The sequence below is a fragment of the Hypanus sabinus genome, chromosome 2 (assembly GCF_030144855.1).
Source record: "Hypanus sabinus isolate sHypSab1 chromosome 2, sHypSab1.hap1, whole genome shotgun sequence".
Classification (NCBI taxonomy): domain Eukaryota; kingdom Metazoa; phylum Chordata; class Chondrichthyes; order Myliobatiformes; family Dasyatidae; genus Hypanus; species Hypanus sabinus.
The window spans coordinates 120,465,343-120,483,785 of record NC_082707.1 but is presented as its reverse complement, the minus strand read 5'-3'; the positions used below and the strand labels follow the sequence as shown (position 1 = coordinate 120,483,785).

Sequence of the window (18,443 nt, the reverse complement as noted above, 5' to 3'; positions counted from 1 at the left end):
GCTGATTTTCTACAGCAACATTTCATGTAGATGTGCTCACCTTGGAACATGTAACTTGTTAAACCTTCTCGCGTATAAAAGGGGTTCTGTTGACATTAATTTATATGTGATGGTTTTCTGATTGTTTTTCTTGTGTGTTCTATTATATCTTTTGATTAGTTTACCAGAAGTACCAGTGGTGATACAAAGCTGACTCTAGGACAGGTTGGAGCTCTTCATCCAGTGAATTGGGTGATAGCTAACCTCAAAAAGAATGTAAAATCAGCTGAACCAGTCAAATGGTTCACTTCTAGTATGGCTGCCTCATCAATCTCTGCTGATTTACCCTCAAAACACACAACTTCTTGTACTACAGACCCTGCCAGTGAAGTTTCAAGAGATGACACTAATGCTGTGCCTTCTGACCAGGCCAAAGGTAAGGTGAGCTTGGCAAAAAAAAATTTGCCGAGAGTATATTTTTTAAATGTACTAATAAAATATTTTTGAGCAAGAAATCATTGCAGTAATGATCTTCAGTTCTTGCTTCAGATGTTAACATGTGGTAGATGACTCAGAGTACTGAAAACAACTCAGTGCCAACCAAGCTGTTAAGATTTCCTTAGTGGCAGTGGAATGATCTATGATTTCATTTGTTAGCCAACACTTTAATTTAACCTACAGTTGGGAAGAAAAATCTTGTGATGAAATATGGCTAGGACATGACTTATTAAAAGCTGGAGTTGTTTGTTTGGAACATTTTGGATTTGTGGCTTCTGAATTTTTTATACCAAGAAATGATTTCCTTTCTGATCCAATGAAAAGCAAAACAGTGTAGGTCATAAGGCTCCTAGTTTTGACTTTGGTTGGTATAGTACAGCTCTGCCTTGTCTACAGAGAGAGAAAGGGTAGTGTTCTCTTAAATGCATTGCACTAGAATGTGTTTTATTGGAATATTTCCTGGAAAGCCAGTTAGCAAGACACAAATAGTTGGCTTTGTTTCTGCCCAGAAGCCAGTTAACTTCACAGGATGCTGTGGGATGGCCAGTTATAGCATGCCGAACATGAAAACTGGCAACCTGCAGGGAAAAGTTGGGCCTCTCAAGACAATAGGTTTGAAACGGGTGGCAGTCAAGAGAAAGCTGTGGGGGCACTTAATGTGTTTGCGGGATGGGCTTAAGCTGGGCTTGCAGCCTGCAACAGTCAGTTGATATGATTGATGTAATGAATATGAATGTTTTATTGAGGGGCTGCAGGGGACATTTCTTATGCTTTACAAGGAGTATTCCAAAGAAAGTATTCTGCCTGGTCTCCATTTCACTGTCTGTTAATGAATGTTTGAAGCTCTGAATAATGGTGCCACTCATCATTCATACCTCGATAAGATTTAGCAATGTTATCAGAAAAGGGGATAATTGGAAAGAGTCACATAAAGATCCTACTAAATAATAGGCATTCTATTTCCTTCTATATATGTACCTTGGCTTTTAAAATGAATAATTGATCACATCCTGGTTATACTTAAGAATTCTTCTGTGTCTGTCTTTTCTGTTTACAGGGAACTATACTGCTCCTGACAACTACACTCATCTCGTAATAAATAAAGTTGGAGATGTGGGGAAAACGAAATCATGTTTCAGTTCATTGGAACCCGTGTCCAGTAACCAGCAGCTTGGTACTCTATTATGCAGAGTCAACATGAATGCAACAACAGGTATTCCCGCATTAATAACTGGTACATCAGAAAAGAGCACTTCAGTTGATGCAGTAAGCACAAATGCTGGATCCCATTTATTAAAGAGCTTTGAGACTACAAATGCAGACGAGTCACAATTCTATGGAATCCCAGAAACAATAAGAATTGGAGAAGAGAGTATTGTAACTGCTAGCACAGTTGAAACTCCAGCAAAAAGTTCTACTCTTGCTGTTATATCTGCAAGTGTTTTAGGAGTGAGAACAACACAAACAATAACAAAATTGATTCTCCCCAGTGCTTCTACCTCAGCTGTTACTCCTGTAACAAATACAACGATTCTCTCAATGGCAGACGACTCTCCAGGTAAGCTTGAATTTGAGCAACATGGATATAAGGTTATGAAATTTGAATCAAAGTTTATTTAAAAAAAGGGCTGTATACTACTGGGTGTGCCTGATCAATACAGCGCTGAAGAAGAATGCGCTATCTTCCACAGTGATCATTTTTAACTTGGGATGAAAATGCATTAAAAAATGCTCGTATCTTCACTTTTATGGAAGACCTTAAGATTCCCTGAAAGTGGCATCGCAGGTAGACAAGCTGGTGAAGGAGGCTTTTGGAATACTGACCTTAGTCAAGGCATTGAGAATAGAAGTTGGGAGTAATTATGCTGTAGTAATCAGCCCTGTCACTGAATATTGCACTCTATTTTGGCCACCTTGCTATAGGAAAGATGCTTTTAAGCTGTAAGTTGTGCAGAGGAGTTTTATGGGGATGTTGATGGGACTTCAGGGACTGAGTTATGGAGAGAGGTTAAGCAGTTGGGACCTTTTTTATTGCAGCATAAGGAAATGAGGGATGATCTTAGAAGTGTATAGAATTATGAGAGGCAAAACACAGTTGAAGGCACTCGGTCTTTTTCCTCTGCGTTGAGGAACCAAGAACAAATGCTATAGGTTTATGGTGAGAAGTTGCGATTTAATGAGAATGTGAAAGGTAACCTTTTCACCCAGAAAGCTGTCAGTATATAGAATGAGCTGCCAGCAGAAGTGGTTGAGGCAGATACATCAACAGCAATTTGAAGAAACTACCTGGTCAAGAACATAAATGGGGAAGGTTTAGAGGGAATGGGACAAATGTGGGCAACTGTGACTAGCTTAGATGGGATTCTTGGCCAGCATGGACCATTTGGGCTGATGGGCCTGTTGCTGCACGGTATGGATCATGGTTTCATTTATCACTCTATCATAACGCCACATTTTAAGTACATAATGCTGCTTTTAACTCTCTAGTTTTTTTTACAATGCATCTGTGAGGTGAGACTGGAGAAGATAATTTTTGCAAGATGGACAACTGTAGGGTTGTTACTTTCTATCATTTCTATTCAGTATGCATAGTCTTCACTCACTCATTTAAGAAGAACTTAAAACACCTAGAAGTTTAACGTTCATTTCAGCTTAACAGTCAACAGACTAAGCAACCTCTGAAATTATATCTATTTATTCTTTCTATATATGAACACTATCCTATTAAAACTGATAGGCACGGACTATCATCAGCTTCTTGTATCAAAGTGAACTTTATCTCTGTCCTTGTTCTAAATTGTTTACTATTCACCTAAAACAATAGAAGTCTCAGGATGGATTCCCAAAGCACTGTTGTTGAATTTTATAGTATTGCTGCACCTTTATTTGGTTCTTCCTCTCAATAACTTCTGTCCGTTTCATTCTTTTCTTCCTATCCTTATTCTTTATAAATGGAGAACTGTCAAAATATGCTTGTGAGTCGTCAATGGAGTTAGTACCACCAATTGCTAGTTCACTAGTTGAAAAAGCCTGAACTGAGAGCATTTATAATCTTTAATACTGTTAGAGATTTAATTCCTGGCATGTTGGATTTGTCACAAGGGGAGAGGTTAAGCTGTTTAAGCCTATATTGTCTGAGTATAGAACAAGAAGAAACATCTTTCTGAAAGGTATATGTTCTTTCAAGTTGTAGAAGAGCTGCAGAGACAGGGTTCAGTCCTGACCTTGTGTGCCTTCTACTTTGGGTTTGCCTGTTCATCTTTTGATTGCGTGGGTTTCCTGTAGATGCTGCAGTTTACTTTGGTATCCAAGAGACAAACAGGTTGATAGTTTAATTGAACAGTGTAAATTACCTCTAGTGTGTTTGGGGGTGGAGTAGATGAGAAGGCTACAGACTGGGATCATTATAGGATCAGTATAAAATATTGTTTGAAGCACAGACTCACTGAGCCAAATGACCTGTTTCCATACTCTATGTTAGCGAATGAAAGGGCTTTATTCTCTATTTGTGACAGAGAAAAGACAATTTCTCTGGAATTCTCCATGAATATGGGCTTTGGAGGTTCAGTCACTGAGTATTTTCAGTAAAGTGATAGGTATTCTGAGAAGAGATTTGAGGAAAATGGAATTAGCACAAGAAAGTGACACTGAGACAAAAATAATCAGCTTATTGAATGTGAGTGCCGAGTATCCTATTCATACTTTTATTTCTCATGTTTTTGTTAGGCAGAAGACTATCGATGCTGACAATTAGGTATAATCCTGGAGCATTAGATTATTTATTCATTATTCATTGCTCTTCCATTCATACCCACCATGCTCCCAAACTCCAAATAATGAAATTTAGCCGGGAGCATCATTGGTTTTTTGACCTCCTGAGTATTCCAATGATCTGCAATGAATGTTTCGCTCAGGGTGGTGATTTAGATGTCTTGCTCCATGTTTGCCAGCAGTCTTCACTGACAATTGGCTCTCCTTATGTTGAAGGATTTGGCAACTACTTCTTGCTTTCCAGTTCCGCAGGCATTTCTTTCTGCTCTAAGACTGGCAGGGTAATGATTCCACAGGAGTCACTGACTCCCTGGTACCTTACCCCCAATCTGATAATCCATTTTGCGTGCAATCAATTAAGTTTTGTTGTGGAGTTTAATATTCCTCTTTAGGATTAAAAGATATTATTTTAACCAAGCAGACTAGCGATTAGTGAGTCACAGTACTTGATGCATTTATATTGCATTTTCTTATGACAGGGTTATCTAAACATCCTGAAACATCCAACTCTACCCCTGATTTGCCTAAAGCTACAAAAACTGAAGAATCGCAGCTCATTTCGTTACCAGTGCAGTCTGGCCTTCCTGTCCGGCCTGTCCAGAACCTGCAGCTCACACCTGGGCAGAAGGTGATACTGCAGCCCCTCAGATATCCAGTTGGGAAACTCTTCCAACACCCAAATGGCCAGATTATCCAACTTGTACCTTTGGCAAATTCTGGTACAGTAACTCAACCAAATCTCCACCAAATGATCACACTTGCTGTTCGGAATCCAGGTGAGTTCTACCTTTGAATCTCACAAAAGATTTTCAGAAAATTATTGGCTTTGTTCATCTTTTTCCCCCATTATTCGTGTATTTTGGGTTTTTTTTTTGAGTGAGCAAAATCTTGAAGTAATAGGAGAAGAATGCAGACTCCCATCACTTCATAAACCTGCTAATTAAATATGCACTCAGATTAAACTGTAAATTTGAGGAGAATTTTGTTATCAAATTTGACTGTATTTTAAACATTTAACTTGCTTATTGATAATTGCTTTAATATTCTGATCAATGTTGCTAATTTTGATCACACCTTTCCGTTAAGAGAAATGACTTAGTTTGATAGATTCTTGAAGAAGCCATGTGCTGATCATTCAGATAAAAGTATCACTATGCTGAGGATGTGTGTGGCCTAGGAGTTTCATGATCCCCCTCAAAAGATTTTTTTTCTCTGCTCACTGTGATTATAGATAATCTTCATGCTAGCCTTCACTTTCCGATCAGTGGTTTTATTCAACACTCAGTCCTTAGTGAGAGTTCTAAACATTTACGGTCCTCTGAATTAAGGAGCTTCCCCCTTTCCTCACTGTCTAATGCCCCGCCTAAGATTGTTCTCCCTATTTCTTGATTCTCCAGCTGACAGAGAATTTCAAATGCATATTGAAATTCTTATCAGAGATGAGGTTTGAAGGTAGGTTTTTTTATTCCCTTTAAGCAAGGGGATTTGACCTGGTTGCTGTATGCACCATGGTACTGGTTGCATATTGTAGTTACTGAAATTAGGCAACTTAGCAGAGACTTGAGTTCAAGCTTAGTAACTTAGTCCGTAGGTTATCAAACTCCCTCATTAGTACCAATGTTTGTTTCTACTTTGGTCATGGCAATTGAATCCTTTACCTTGTGCTCAAATGATATTTTCCAGTTTGGAAACATGCGTGAAAAAGCAGTTTAACTGGATGCAGAAAGCAGCAGATATTTTTGTGCCAGACAAAGATTATTAGGTCCTTCTGTAATCCTTCATTGAATGCAGTGGACATTGCTTGTCCACTGAGATGGATTTTAAGCAGTCCAATCTATCACTTGCGATTCATTCCATGATAGTTTCCTTTGTCTTGGTTTGGGACCCTAGTTTTAGATTGAATTTGCCTCACTTCCCATCTTATTAAAAATTTCTATCTCTTACTGTCATTCTTCCTTAATGGCTCCCTTAGTACAAGATTCTGCAACAAGGAAAGGTTCATTAATAATGCCCTGCATTGGATAGTCTGTTCCCAGGTTGGCTGCTCAACATACAGGTCCAAAATAACATTATGTGCACTCTTCAAGAATTGAGTTTTATTGCGGATATTCTTCCCCTGCTACTGCCATGAGGCCAGTAGACAACTATGTGGAGCTCCTTTGTTCCAGACTGATTGCGCATCTTCATTTTCTGAACTAAAATCCTTTTCCCTATTGTACTGGCTTGATAATTCACTACAAAGCCATTCTATATCTCTTTTTCATTTTACCTGTCCTTCCTAATTATCAAATACCCCTGAATACTTAACTCTTATTTTTGGTTACTCTGCAGCCGGGTCTCCATAATGGCAATAACCTTGTGTGCTTTTATACTGAATTGTGTTGTTAATTTGTCCACTTTGTTACAAATACTTTGCATACTTAAATGCAGCACCTCTTAATCTCCTAGCGTTCTAATTTTGTACTTGGGACTTAGTTGCATTGTCGTGCGTACTTATTGAACCCTATTTGTTAATGCTGTCCTTTTCCTTCCTGACATAATCTGTTTACTCTTATTTCATATTTTTTCAGGATCTGTTTCCTTTAGTTAATCTCTGGCATTCTAGATTTCCCTCCACTGGGACGGCCTTTGCCCCTGCCTCCAACATCCTTATTTAAAATCCATTCTGACTCCCTTGATTTAGTTACTTGATTTGCCAGAACTCTGCTCCCAGCATATTTCAGGCATAGTCTGCCACAGCAGGATGCTCTCTCCTTTCTTAATACCGGTGCCAACATTCCTCAAATGGAAACTTGCCTCTCCTACACCAACCCCTGATCTGCATTCATTTCCCTGATCCTATAATTAGCCCTAACCTTGGTCATTTTACATATCTCTCAGATAATAATGTTTTTCCTTTTATTTTAGCCCCTAATTGTTTGAACTCTTATCAGTAGTTGATTTTTTTTTAATCCTGCTTATGTAGTTGGTAACATCGTTGATCATGACAGTTGGATTCTTCCCCCTCTTCTCCTTGGCCCTCATAAGCAACTAAGTCTTAGTCCCTGGTAGACAACGAAGCCTTTGGATCTCTTCTTCCTCCATTAGCCCTGCTAGACAACTAAACCTTCTAACCCCTAGTTATACAGCCATCCACTGCATCTACATTGCTTTTAACTAATGAGTGGCTTCCGCTGTCACAATGCTGATATCAGTTTGCTTGTCCCTCTTGCAGTATCCACACACACTGCATAAGGTTCAGATTTGTTGTGCAAATGCAGACACTAGGGTCTTGAAATGTTAACTCTTAGATCCCCATAACTTCTTATTGCCCAAGACTATGCATTGATTCAAAAGCCTTTAAGGGATGTGATGCTTCTTGAAGCAAGTGGGGCATGCAGATTTTTCTCCCTTCCTCATTCTTTGGCTTTGTGCAATTTGGATGCCAGTTCCTCAACACAGTGCCAGATTTCCTGAGCCACATACACAAATTGTCAATGTAGCCACCTTGGACAAAAGTGTTCACAAAGTCCTACATGTTGCAGCAGCAACACATGGCTTGTTCTCCCATGTTGCATTAATTTAATGATTAGTGATTTTCTATAGATGTGTGATGGAGAGTATGTTGATTGGCTGCATCACAGCCTACTATGGAAACACCAATGCTCCTGAAAGGAAAATCCTACAAAAAGTAGTGGATACGGCCCAATCCATCACGGGTAAAGTCCTCCCACCACTGAGCACATCTACACGGAGTGTTATCGCTGAAAAGTAGCAGCCATCATCAGAGACCCCTACCACCCAGGTCATTTTCTCTTCTTGCTGCTGCCATCAGGAAGAAGATGCAGGAGCCTCAGGACTCACACCACCAGGTTCAGGACCAATTATTACCCCTCAATCATCAGGATCTTGAACCTGAGGGGATAACTTCACTTGCCCTATCACTGAAATGTTCCCACAGCCTATGGACTCACTTTCAAGGACTCTTCATCTCATGTTCTCAATATTTATTCTTATTGTTTCTTTTTGTATTTGCACAATTTGTTGTCTTTTGCTTACTGGTTGAATGCCCCAGTTGATGCGGCACTTCATTGATTCTATCATAGTTGTTATTTTGTTATGGATTTATTGGGCATACCCGCAAGAAAATGAATCTCAGGGTTGTATATGGTGACATATATGTACTTCGATAATAAATTTACTTTGAACTTTAAACTTTGGAGTTTGATCTTAATTTAATTAGTTTTATTATTTTAATTATATATGCCAAAGTTTATTCAATTTTATTTGGTTTTTAAACATTTAAGTACTCTTCATTAACTAAAACTTAGCTCACATTTGAGACCAGTCGTTTGTCTTCCTTGTCTGTGACATCACACATCAGATTCTTTGCTTTCCAAGACTCTGCCCTCCCAGCCTTTTGCATTTCATTCACAAATGTGTACCGCTGCTCCTACAAACTCCCATTCTCCACTCACCTGTTCTGTGTCTCCCCACACCAGATTTCTGTTCTCCACTCATTGGAACTGTCTCTTTAGTTCACCAAACTCTTGACTTGATTCATGGAGCACGTGCGTCTATTTTTTTCCATCCCTGCTCTCGACTCATGGGTGTGCCTCTCCACACTCCCTCACCACCCATCAGTATTCTGGGACCTCAGTGCATCCTCACCAGCTCTCTGTCCCTCCTCGCTTCCAGACTTCCATTTGTATAGTGTCACATTTTCTGCATGTGGACATATTGGATTACCTTGGTTTCTTTGGTTTCTTCACACATCCCAAAGACATGGTCTAGATTGTTCACTGTCATTTCCAGTACACAAGTGTTAAGGAAAATGAAACAATTGTTACTCTGGATCTGGTGAAGTACAAAAAAAATAAGATAAGGAACACAATTATTTAAAAACACACTAAATATAAATACAATGAATCTGTGTATATAAGTTATTTCATGTATGTCCATAAAGTGATGCTAGCCACAGGAGTATCTGTACAGAAGGAGTCTGACAGGAGATGATAAAGTAGAGGTGATATGGGGTATGGTGGGTGGAGGAGCTGATTGGCATTGCTGCTTAGGGAAAGTAACTGTTTTGAGTCTGGTGGTCCTGGTGTGGATGCTATGTAGTGTCCTCCCTGATAGGAGTGGGGCAAATAGTCCATGAGCAGAGTGGGTTGGATCTTTCCTGATATTTCTGGCATTTTTCCGGCATCTTTCTGTATTTATGTCCTTGATGGTAGGTAGGCTGGCGCTGGTGATGCATTGGGCAGATTTGACTAACCTATGGATTTGACACAACCTATGGACTCACTTCCAAGGACACTTCATCTCATTTTCCTCCTTGTCCGCCACAATGTAGCTTCTGTATCATACAATGATGATGCATGTTGGGATGCTCTCTACTTCACAGCTGTGGAAAGTCGTAAATAATGATGTTCATGATCTAGCTCTCTTCAGCCTCCTCAGAAAATAGAGGTATTGGTGAGGTTTCTTGATGGTGTAGTAAGGAGGTTCTATAAGATATGCGCTCCCAAGAGTTTGAAGCTGCTACAGCTTCCATTGCTTTGTTGCCAATGTAAAGAAGGGTACGAGTGGTGTGAGTTCTCATGAAGTTAATATCCATCTCCTTTGACTTGTTGACAATGAGGAAGAGGCTATTTGCCTGGCACCAGGTCTCGAGCTCTTCCTCCTCTCTAGGCCGTAGACTTTCAATATACTCATTGCTAGGTTAACACAACAAAGTGCTGGAAATACTCAGCACCTATGGAAAGAAGCATTTAAAATTTCAGATCTAAGACCTTTTGTTAGAATTGTTCTAAAGAAGGTTGAAACTTAATTATTTTTCTCTTTGGACAGATGTTACCTGACATTGTTGTTTCCAGTATTTTCAGATTGTCTTAAATCAATTATATTTTTCATTTGATTTTTCACTAACTGGTTGCTGGATTAGTTTTTCTACTATATCTGCCCTTGGGTTAGGTGTGAGGTTGGAGAAACTGGGTGGAGTTGATGGCCTTGTGAAAAGATATAGATTATAGGAAAATACACAGGAGTAAAATCTTTGAGGGCTGCCATAAACTCAATACCATGAGAAAGTACAAAAAATCCAAATTACAGACTGTTCGAATGTAATTCAAAGGGGAGAAAAATGAAAAGGATTGCACAGTGTCACAGTAGGCTTTGTTGCCGCTAGCTCCATTGGCTTAGGCTCAATCCTAACTTTCAGATTTTATGTGTTCTCTTTGTAACCACAAGGATTTTGCCTGAACGTATCAGTTTGCTCCTTCATCCAAGGTTGTGCTAGCGACTGTAAATTACCCCTACAGGCACGTGAAAGGGAATAGTTGTTAAGAAATAAGTGGAGAATGGGATTGATGGTATTTCTTCATGAGGTGGGCCAAATGTTGTAAGCAAATATGGATTATCCTTTCCCTAAGTACTGACCAAACAAACTCCTTCCTCAAATAAAGATTTGTCTATCTAGAGAATGGTGCCCAAATTTTTTTTCCCACCTGGTTCAGTGATCTAAACTATGTTTATTGAGGTATAGACACCTATTGTAGCTGCAATTTGACTACTATTTACCAACCATAATTTGTACATATGATGCACCATCTTCCTCATCATCCTGTTCTTTACTCAATTTCTTAACATCAGGGAACATGAACAGGCCCTTGGGTACAATAAATATTATCCATGGAGTTCTTCAGAATCCTGACGGTGGTTTAGGTACCACCAGCAGCCAACTATAATCAAGTGCTTGAGGTACTGCTTGATGCCATCTCCAAACATGAAACAGTCCATACTGATGCACTTCAAATCTTAGTTGGTGACTTCAACCAGGGTATTTCCTGCCCAATTACCATCAGCATATAACCTGTAGCACACACTAAACCACTGTTATACTAAGATGGGAATGTCTACTGTTCCAAGCCCAGACCACAATTCTGAAAGTGTGATCACTTGGCTGTCCTTCACACAGAGGCAGGGGCAAAAGCTCCAGAGATTAGGACAACAAAAGGGTGGTCACAGGAGGAAGAGGAGCAACTATAGGGTTGTTAAGAATCAGTGGACTGGGCCATGTTCAAGGACTCATCTATGGATCTGAATGAATGCACCATGGTCGTCACAGATTTTATTAAAGCAGTTGTAGATGATAATTCAGTGCCTTTCCCAATCAGAAACATTGGATGAACTTTGAGATCTGCAATCTGCTGAGGGTCAGGTCAGAGGCATTCAAGTCCAGTGACTAAAAAAGTTATGAGGTCTAGATATGGACTTCAGAAACCCATCTCACAGGTAAAGTGGCAATTCCAGACTAAACTTGAATCAACAAAGGATGCTTGACAGTTGTGGCAGGGCTTGAATGCTAAGACCTCTCAAAGTAAAAATCAAGGGACTTAGGCAACAAATGGGCTTCATTTTCAGTTGAGCTTAATGCTTTCTATGTTCACTTTAACCATCAAGACATGGAGGAACTATCACAAGCTCCCACGTCCCCGATAAACATATGATTTCAGTCTCTGAAGCCTACGGGCAGAAGGGTGATCCCATGAAAAGTATCTGGCCCAGATGGGGTACCTGGTTAAGTTTTAAAGACTTGTGCTAATCAACGGGCTGGAGTGTTCACTGAGATCTTTAACCTCTTACTTCAGCAGTCTACTCATTTGCCTGAGAACATGGTAACCTGCTTCAATAACTACCGTTCAGTAACAGTTGCGTCCACAGTGATAAAGTGTTTTGGAGGTTGGTGATGAAGCATATCAACTCTTGCCTGAGAACCAACTTGGATCCACTCCAATTTGCAACTGGAACAATAGGTCCATGGCAGATGACATCTCACTGGCTCATCATTGAACCCTGAAACATCTGGATAGCAAAGATGCACACATCAAGATGTTCTTTATTGACTACAATTTGACTTTCAGTGCTATCATTCCCTCAAAACTAATCAATAAGCTTCAAGACCTTGGCTTCATTACCTCCTCCTCCTGCAATTGGATCCTCTATTTCCTTACTTGCAGACCCCAGTCAGTTTGGATTGGCAACAAGATCTCCACTACAATCTTCATCAGCACAGGTGCACTACAAGGCTTTAAACTTTAATCTCCTTTAAACTTATGAATTTGTGGCTAAGCACAGATCCAATGCTATATTCAAGTTTGTTGATGACATCATTGACATTGGCTGAATCAAAGGTGGTGACGAATCTGCATATAGGAGAGAGCTTGACAATCTGGTTGAGTGATGCTACAACAACAATCTCTTACTCTGTTAGCAAGACCAAGGAGCTGACTATTAACTTCAGGAGGAGGAATCCAGAGCTCCTTGAGACAATCCCCATCAGAGGATCAGAGCTGGAGAGAGCAATTTTAAATTCCTCAGTGTTAGCATTTCAGCAGATCTGTCCTGGGCCCAGCATGTAAGTGCAATTCTGAAGAAAGCACAGCATCACCTCTACTTTCTTAGGAGTTTGAGAAGATTTGGCATGACATCTAAAACTTTCATAAACTTTTACAGATGTGTGGTTGAGAGTATATTGACAGGTTGCATCACAGTCTGGCATGGAAACACCTATGCCCTTTAACAGAAAATCCAGCAAACAGTAATAGATACAGCCTAGTCCATCACAGTTAAAGCCCTCCCCACCATTGAGCACATCCACACAAGGTGGTTATCACAGGAAAGTACTGTCCATCATCAGGGATCCCCACTACCCAAACCATGCTGTCTTCTCGCTGCTGCCACCAGGAAGCCTCATCACTCACACCACCAGGTTCAGGAACAGTTATTATTCCCTCAACCATCAAGCTCTTGAACCAAAGGGGATAATTTCACTCCCCTCAACACTGAACTGGTTCCACAATCTATGGACTCACTTTCAAGGACATTTCATTTTATGTTCTCAATATTTATTATTTATTCATCACTCTATGTTGATCTGCTATTCATTGTGCAGTTACTTGCATGAAGGGGTGTTGCACTATAAACTGTTAATGAAGTTTGTCCCTGTATGTTGTCATGTCGGTCTCAAGTTCTGTTACTTGATGATAAGCATTATGAATGTGCTTGCTTCTAATGACCATTTTATGTTTGTCTTCTCTTAACAACTTGTGTGCTCTCAGTTGTAAGTGGACTGCACCCCCTTGCAACAGTCACAGCCTGTGATGTTGGCAGGCTACTTTGAATGTTGCCTGTATCCTCTTCAGGTTTCCTAGTGCCTGTCTGCCTATTCAGCAGTGTACCATTCATGATTTGCTTACTGTCATGTTCAGTGCTAGCTCCAGCTGTGCTCTGGCGATCCCCTGACAGTGGCTTTATCACTCTATTCCATAGACATCACTCCTTTTCTAAAGCAAAAGGATATTACTTATTATACCTACAGGCAGGTTTTGGTTTCAGCCACCCCTACAATGGAGAACAAATGCTGATCAGAGTGCTTCCCAATCCGGGTACAGACATGCCTGGATTTGTTTCTGGGTGCAGTTGGATGTCCTCTCACCGCACTTTAAGCCCCAGCATCCCAGACCTGTCACGCAGATCCCAAGACGGAGTTCTTGCTCCTCACCTGTCCTCCTTGTCCGTGCAGCAAAGTGGCTCTTCGTCTGTAGAGTTCTGTAGAGTTGGTGCTGCCACCTCATCCCGTTTGCGCTGGTGCTGCTGCTGTTGTTGCTTTTGCTGCTGGCCACCTCTGGTTTCAGTCTTCGGCTAGCGCATGGCCTGCCCCGCAGTTGAATGGCTCACCGTCTGTTTTTATTAATATTGTTATTACTTATTTTTTTCAGCTTAGACTGGTAAAGCCTGAGGTGCAGACATAGTCAAGGACACTCATTTCTCAATTGCTAGGAAGTTTTGGACTCTTCTATTGGTATTTAGTATTGTGGCTTTCTGAAGGTTTACGTAGATATTACTGTACAGCCCTAATTGTTTAATGCTATTGTGTAGTGCCCTTGGGATGACACCAGTTGTCAGTATTACTATTGGAATAATTATACCTTGTTCATGTTCCAAAGTCTTTTAATTTCCTCTTTTAAATAAATAGTAATTTAATTATTACTATTAATATTATTCTTTTTTAAAATTTTTGTATTTGCACATTTTGCACAGTGGTTGAACGTCCAAGGTGGTATAGTCTTTCATTGATTCAATTATGTTTATTATTCCATTTTGGATTGAGTATGCCCACAAGAAAATAAATCTCAGGATTGTATATGTAATATTATAGTAAATTTATTTTGAACTTTGAGGAACCAGCCCTTTGGTACATAATGTTGTGCCAAACCAAATAAATTAGTAATCAAAGAGCCAACTAAACTAATTCCTTATGGCAATATATCTCCATATCCCTCCATGTTCCTCACATTCATGTGCTTATCTAAATGTCTCTTAAAATTACAAGTCCCTAATGTATCTGCCTTTTCCACCACCCCAGGTACCCTCCACTCTTAGAAAATAATAATTTGCCTCTCACATCTTCTTTGACATTACTCCCTCTCATCCTAAATGAATGTCCTCTGGTATTAGCCATTTCAACCCTGGGATAATGACACTGTCTGTCTGCTCTTACCTATTCCTCTCATAATCTCATACACTCCTATCAGATCTCCCCTCAGCTCCTGAGAAAAGCAAACTAAGTTATACCTCTTGTTATAGTACATGTCCTGTAAGCCAGGCAGCATCCTGTTAAATCTCCTCTGCACCCTCTCCAAAGCCTCAACATCCTGTTTGTAATGGGGTGTCTAGATTTGTATGTGATACTGCAGAAGCAGCCTAACCAGAGTTCTATAAAGCTGCAACATAACTTCCTGACCTGTAAGTTAAGGAATAACTCCTTATTATTAGGCATTTATATGGATTCTTAATTAATAAATATAAAATTATATTTTATTGGCTTTTAATTCAAGTTATTAACATAAGAAATCAAAGCTAAACCTTTCTTGTCAACTAATGTACATTCCATTCCAAAAAAAGCCACCCTTTTTTTTTTGGGTCTCCTTTCACATTTAATCATTTGTTCTACTCTCACTGCTCAGCATCTGGGCCTGTGACAAAGATAGATGCAGATAACTATACAGAAGCTGATAACTGCACCAAGCGTGATATGTAACTTCCTCACTGACAATCTGAGAATGATTTATTTCATATTTTCTCTTTTCTCTTTTCATACTCCTAGGCTCAGTGAGTGGAATCTGCTTACCTACCCCTTCACAATCTTCTTCAGCTGTACCTCCCATTCTGCATCCTGTATCAGGAATACCAACAAGAGGAAAGCCACACTCTGTTCCTGTTAAAAAATATATCCGTGTCCCATTGAAGCAGATCTCCACTATTCAGTCCATTTCCTCAAATGTATTTGAGGTTCCAGTAGCGACCACATCACCGGCAAAGCTTGTAACTGTTAATGATCTTGGTCAAACTATCAATACAAGGCATCTTATTCCCCTTCAGCCAATGGGACTTGCTCTGTTGCAGCTGCCTCCTGGGCAGAAAAATGTGCCAAGTGCCATTATAACTACTGAATGGCCATTGAAGTTCATGAATCCACCATCGAAGTCGAAGTCACCTGAAAAAGCAGGCTCCAAGATCACCAACCAGGATGGCAATTTGGAAGAACAGTTGATCGAACCTGAGGAGATTCATGTTGCAGACTCTGACCTTATTGAAACTACAGTGTCTGAAGGTGTACCAGACGAGGACCTTGTGAATACCTACCCACTGACAGAAGTTAAACAGGGGACCGAGTGTGATGTACTTCCTTCGACACCTTCAGTCAGTGAGGTGGATAATGAGTTGGAAGATGATTCTACAGACCATCGAAATGCATTAAAACACATTATCCCAGCAGAGCTGGTTGACCATTCATATACTAGTGAAAAGAAGATTATGAGAAAAGGTAGAAATAAAAAGTCTTTACAGAAGGAGTCTGTAACAACTGAAAAAAGTGATGATAAAGATACTTCAGAATCTTGCCATGAAGTGGTTGATAAGGAGCCAGATGAAAGAGCCAACCGGGAGGTGAAAAATGGGGTGCAAGATGAACAAATGGAAGTGGAGACAGAAGTAAAGGAAAGTTGGTATGAAACAACTCCATTTAAAAGGGAAGAGGATACCCTAAAAGATGAAGAAAATGATGAAATAAACTTTGATCCAACTTTGCTGCAATATGCAGACATTCATACAGAATCTGATAAAGATACAGACTCTCAGAGTGACCTGGAGGATGGTGACATTCAAACTGATGCAGATGAAATTGATGTTGAGAAAATGGTAAGTGGCTTCACTTGTTTGTACCTGAATAACCAACTTTGGTACATTGTAGGTTGTGCTTTATTTGAGTACTATTGCCAGTTTGCTCGATAGTACAAAGGCTACCTTGCTTGCAACATTATCTCTAATTTACTTTCTTTTTTTTGGGTTAAATTTGGATCCATTTGATTGAGAAAAATCTGGTAACATTTACATACTTTAATAATATATTGACTTTGAACTGTTATATGGTAATTGAAATAAAGGAATGTAAATAAAAAATTAAAAGTTCAATGCACCCAATCCTCCGTTTGGGTTCTGCAGATAGTGCTTTCAAATGTGGATATTCTTGTTTCTTACAGTTGGAAGCAATCTTTTTCACAAGGCTTTCTTGTGGTTCTAAGTGCCATCATAATAAACATTTATACCAAGCACTTGTCCTTCCACTGATTTCCAAATCAGTTTTGTCCAATGTCAGATGGGATTGACCTTAGCACAGCTGAACTGTTGCATCACATGTTTGTCACTACAACTTTGAAGCCTCAGTTTCTGAAGTTGGGATTCTCATTCACAACAACTGTCATGTGGGAGTCAAAAAGAAGATATTGAAATTCCTGAATGGGTCCAATTTCAATGCACTAATTGTTTTAACTCAAAGTAATCCATTATGTTATGTAAAACAAAAGGTTATTTAAGCACCATAATTTTGTTAATGCAAAGTAACATTTCAATTATATATTTTACACATGGAAATTTAAAGGACAGGAACTCCTGATTAAAATTGAATGCTATGTGATATTTTGCTGCACAGTTCCTCCATAGAAAGGAACAAAGAATATACTGCAGACTCATGGGGTTTTTTTCTTTCTTTTCATCCCTGAAGAGCAAGACATAACAAGTTCAGATTCACACCAATTTAGTCCCAATTTGTGGGGTCGTTGACAGGCAGGTCTTTAAATTACTTTGCTTCTTTGGATTGTTCCAGAGACAGGTTTCTGTACACTGACACCTGCAGCAGATGGAATGTTCCCAATTGTACTTAACCAGAGTTGTGTTCACTTCTCACTCTTTCCACTGGAAACCATGGTTCCTGCAGCAACCAAGTGATCCTCCCCAATAGTTACACCAACAATGAGTTCAAAGAGTTTAGATGACATTCCCTCACATCCAGGTCACTCTCAAAATCCACATCTTCTCTCCCACTCTCCTGTTTTCCATTGCAACCATGGTGCATATTATAGCAATCGACTGCCATGGGGAGTGTGCCTTTAAATGCTGATGTCCTTCTGAAACTAATGAGGAGTAAGTTGTGCAGGTCTTGTAATAGCACACTTTCTAAATTTAAATTACCCTGAAGCCATCTGAAGCATTCCTAAGACCAATTTTCTAACTCATTGTGGGAATGTTGATAAGTACAAAATGCAACGATGATCTAGATTACAAGAAAAGGGCAATATCCAATTTCCAGGCACGTGGCAAATGCAAAATAGCGACATGGATTTCAAATGTATTCTTAATTCCGCTGTGTATAATGAGGGCTGAGACTGAGAGTGCCAGGCTGTTTTTCCAAAAAAAATTGTAATGCTTTGGACAATGTGTAAAGGGTTAGTAGTACTGCTGGGTTTTTTTTAGTAAACTTTAAAAATGTTTTCACAGTTTGATTCAACTTCCAGTGAAGAGGCAGTGGACATTGAGACTGTGGAGGAACTCTCCGAGAAAATCAACATTGCTCGCCTTATTGCTTCTGCCTCCCACCACCATACAAGGAAAACAAAGTATTGTGATTTCTTAAAATTTTTAAATATCAGAATTTGGTTACTATAACCAGCAAAGTTACAGATTTCATGTGATGATGTATTATTTATAGATCTATGCATTGATGTTAATATGCCTATTGAGATGCATTTCTCCTTTGTAGATGGTTCAAGGACCATAGAATATAGATGTAAAATTTTGTCAGAAGTTGTGAAGAG

At 39.6% G+C, this 18,443-nt stretch overlaps 1 protein-coding gene across 8 annotated transcripts in view; it reads left to right on the top strand.

The window, feature by feature from the left end:
• Nucleotides 1-18,443, top strand: part of mgaa (MAX dimerization protein MGA a) — a 111,932-nt gene that overhangs the window by 72,813 nt on the left and 20,676 nt on the right. For 6 of the 8 annotated variants that reach the window (XM_059953614.1, XM_059953577.1, XM_059953593.1 and 3 more), the window contains 5 exons: nt 160-415; nt 1,535-2,035; nt 4,728-5,024; nt 15,398-16,491; nt 18,127-18,245. In XM_059953614.1, coding sequence (XP_059809597.1) covers nt 160-415; nt 1,535-2,035; nt 4,728-5,024; nt 15,398-16,491; nt 18,127-18,245 — 2,267 coding nt within the window. The remainder of the gene's footprint in view (nt 1-159; nt 416-1,534; nt 2,036-4,727; nt 5,025-15,397; nt 16,492-18,126; nt 18,246-18,443) is intronic. The other 2 variants (XM_059953639.1, XM_059953631.1) reach the window with 2 other exon arrangements.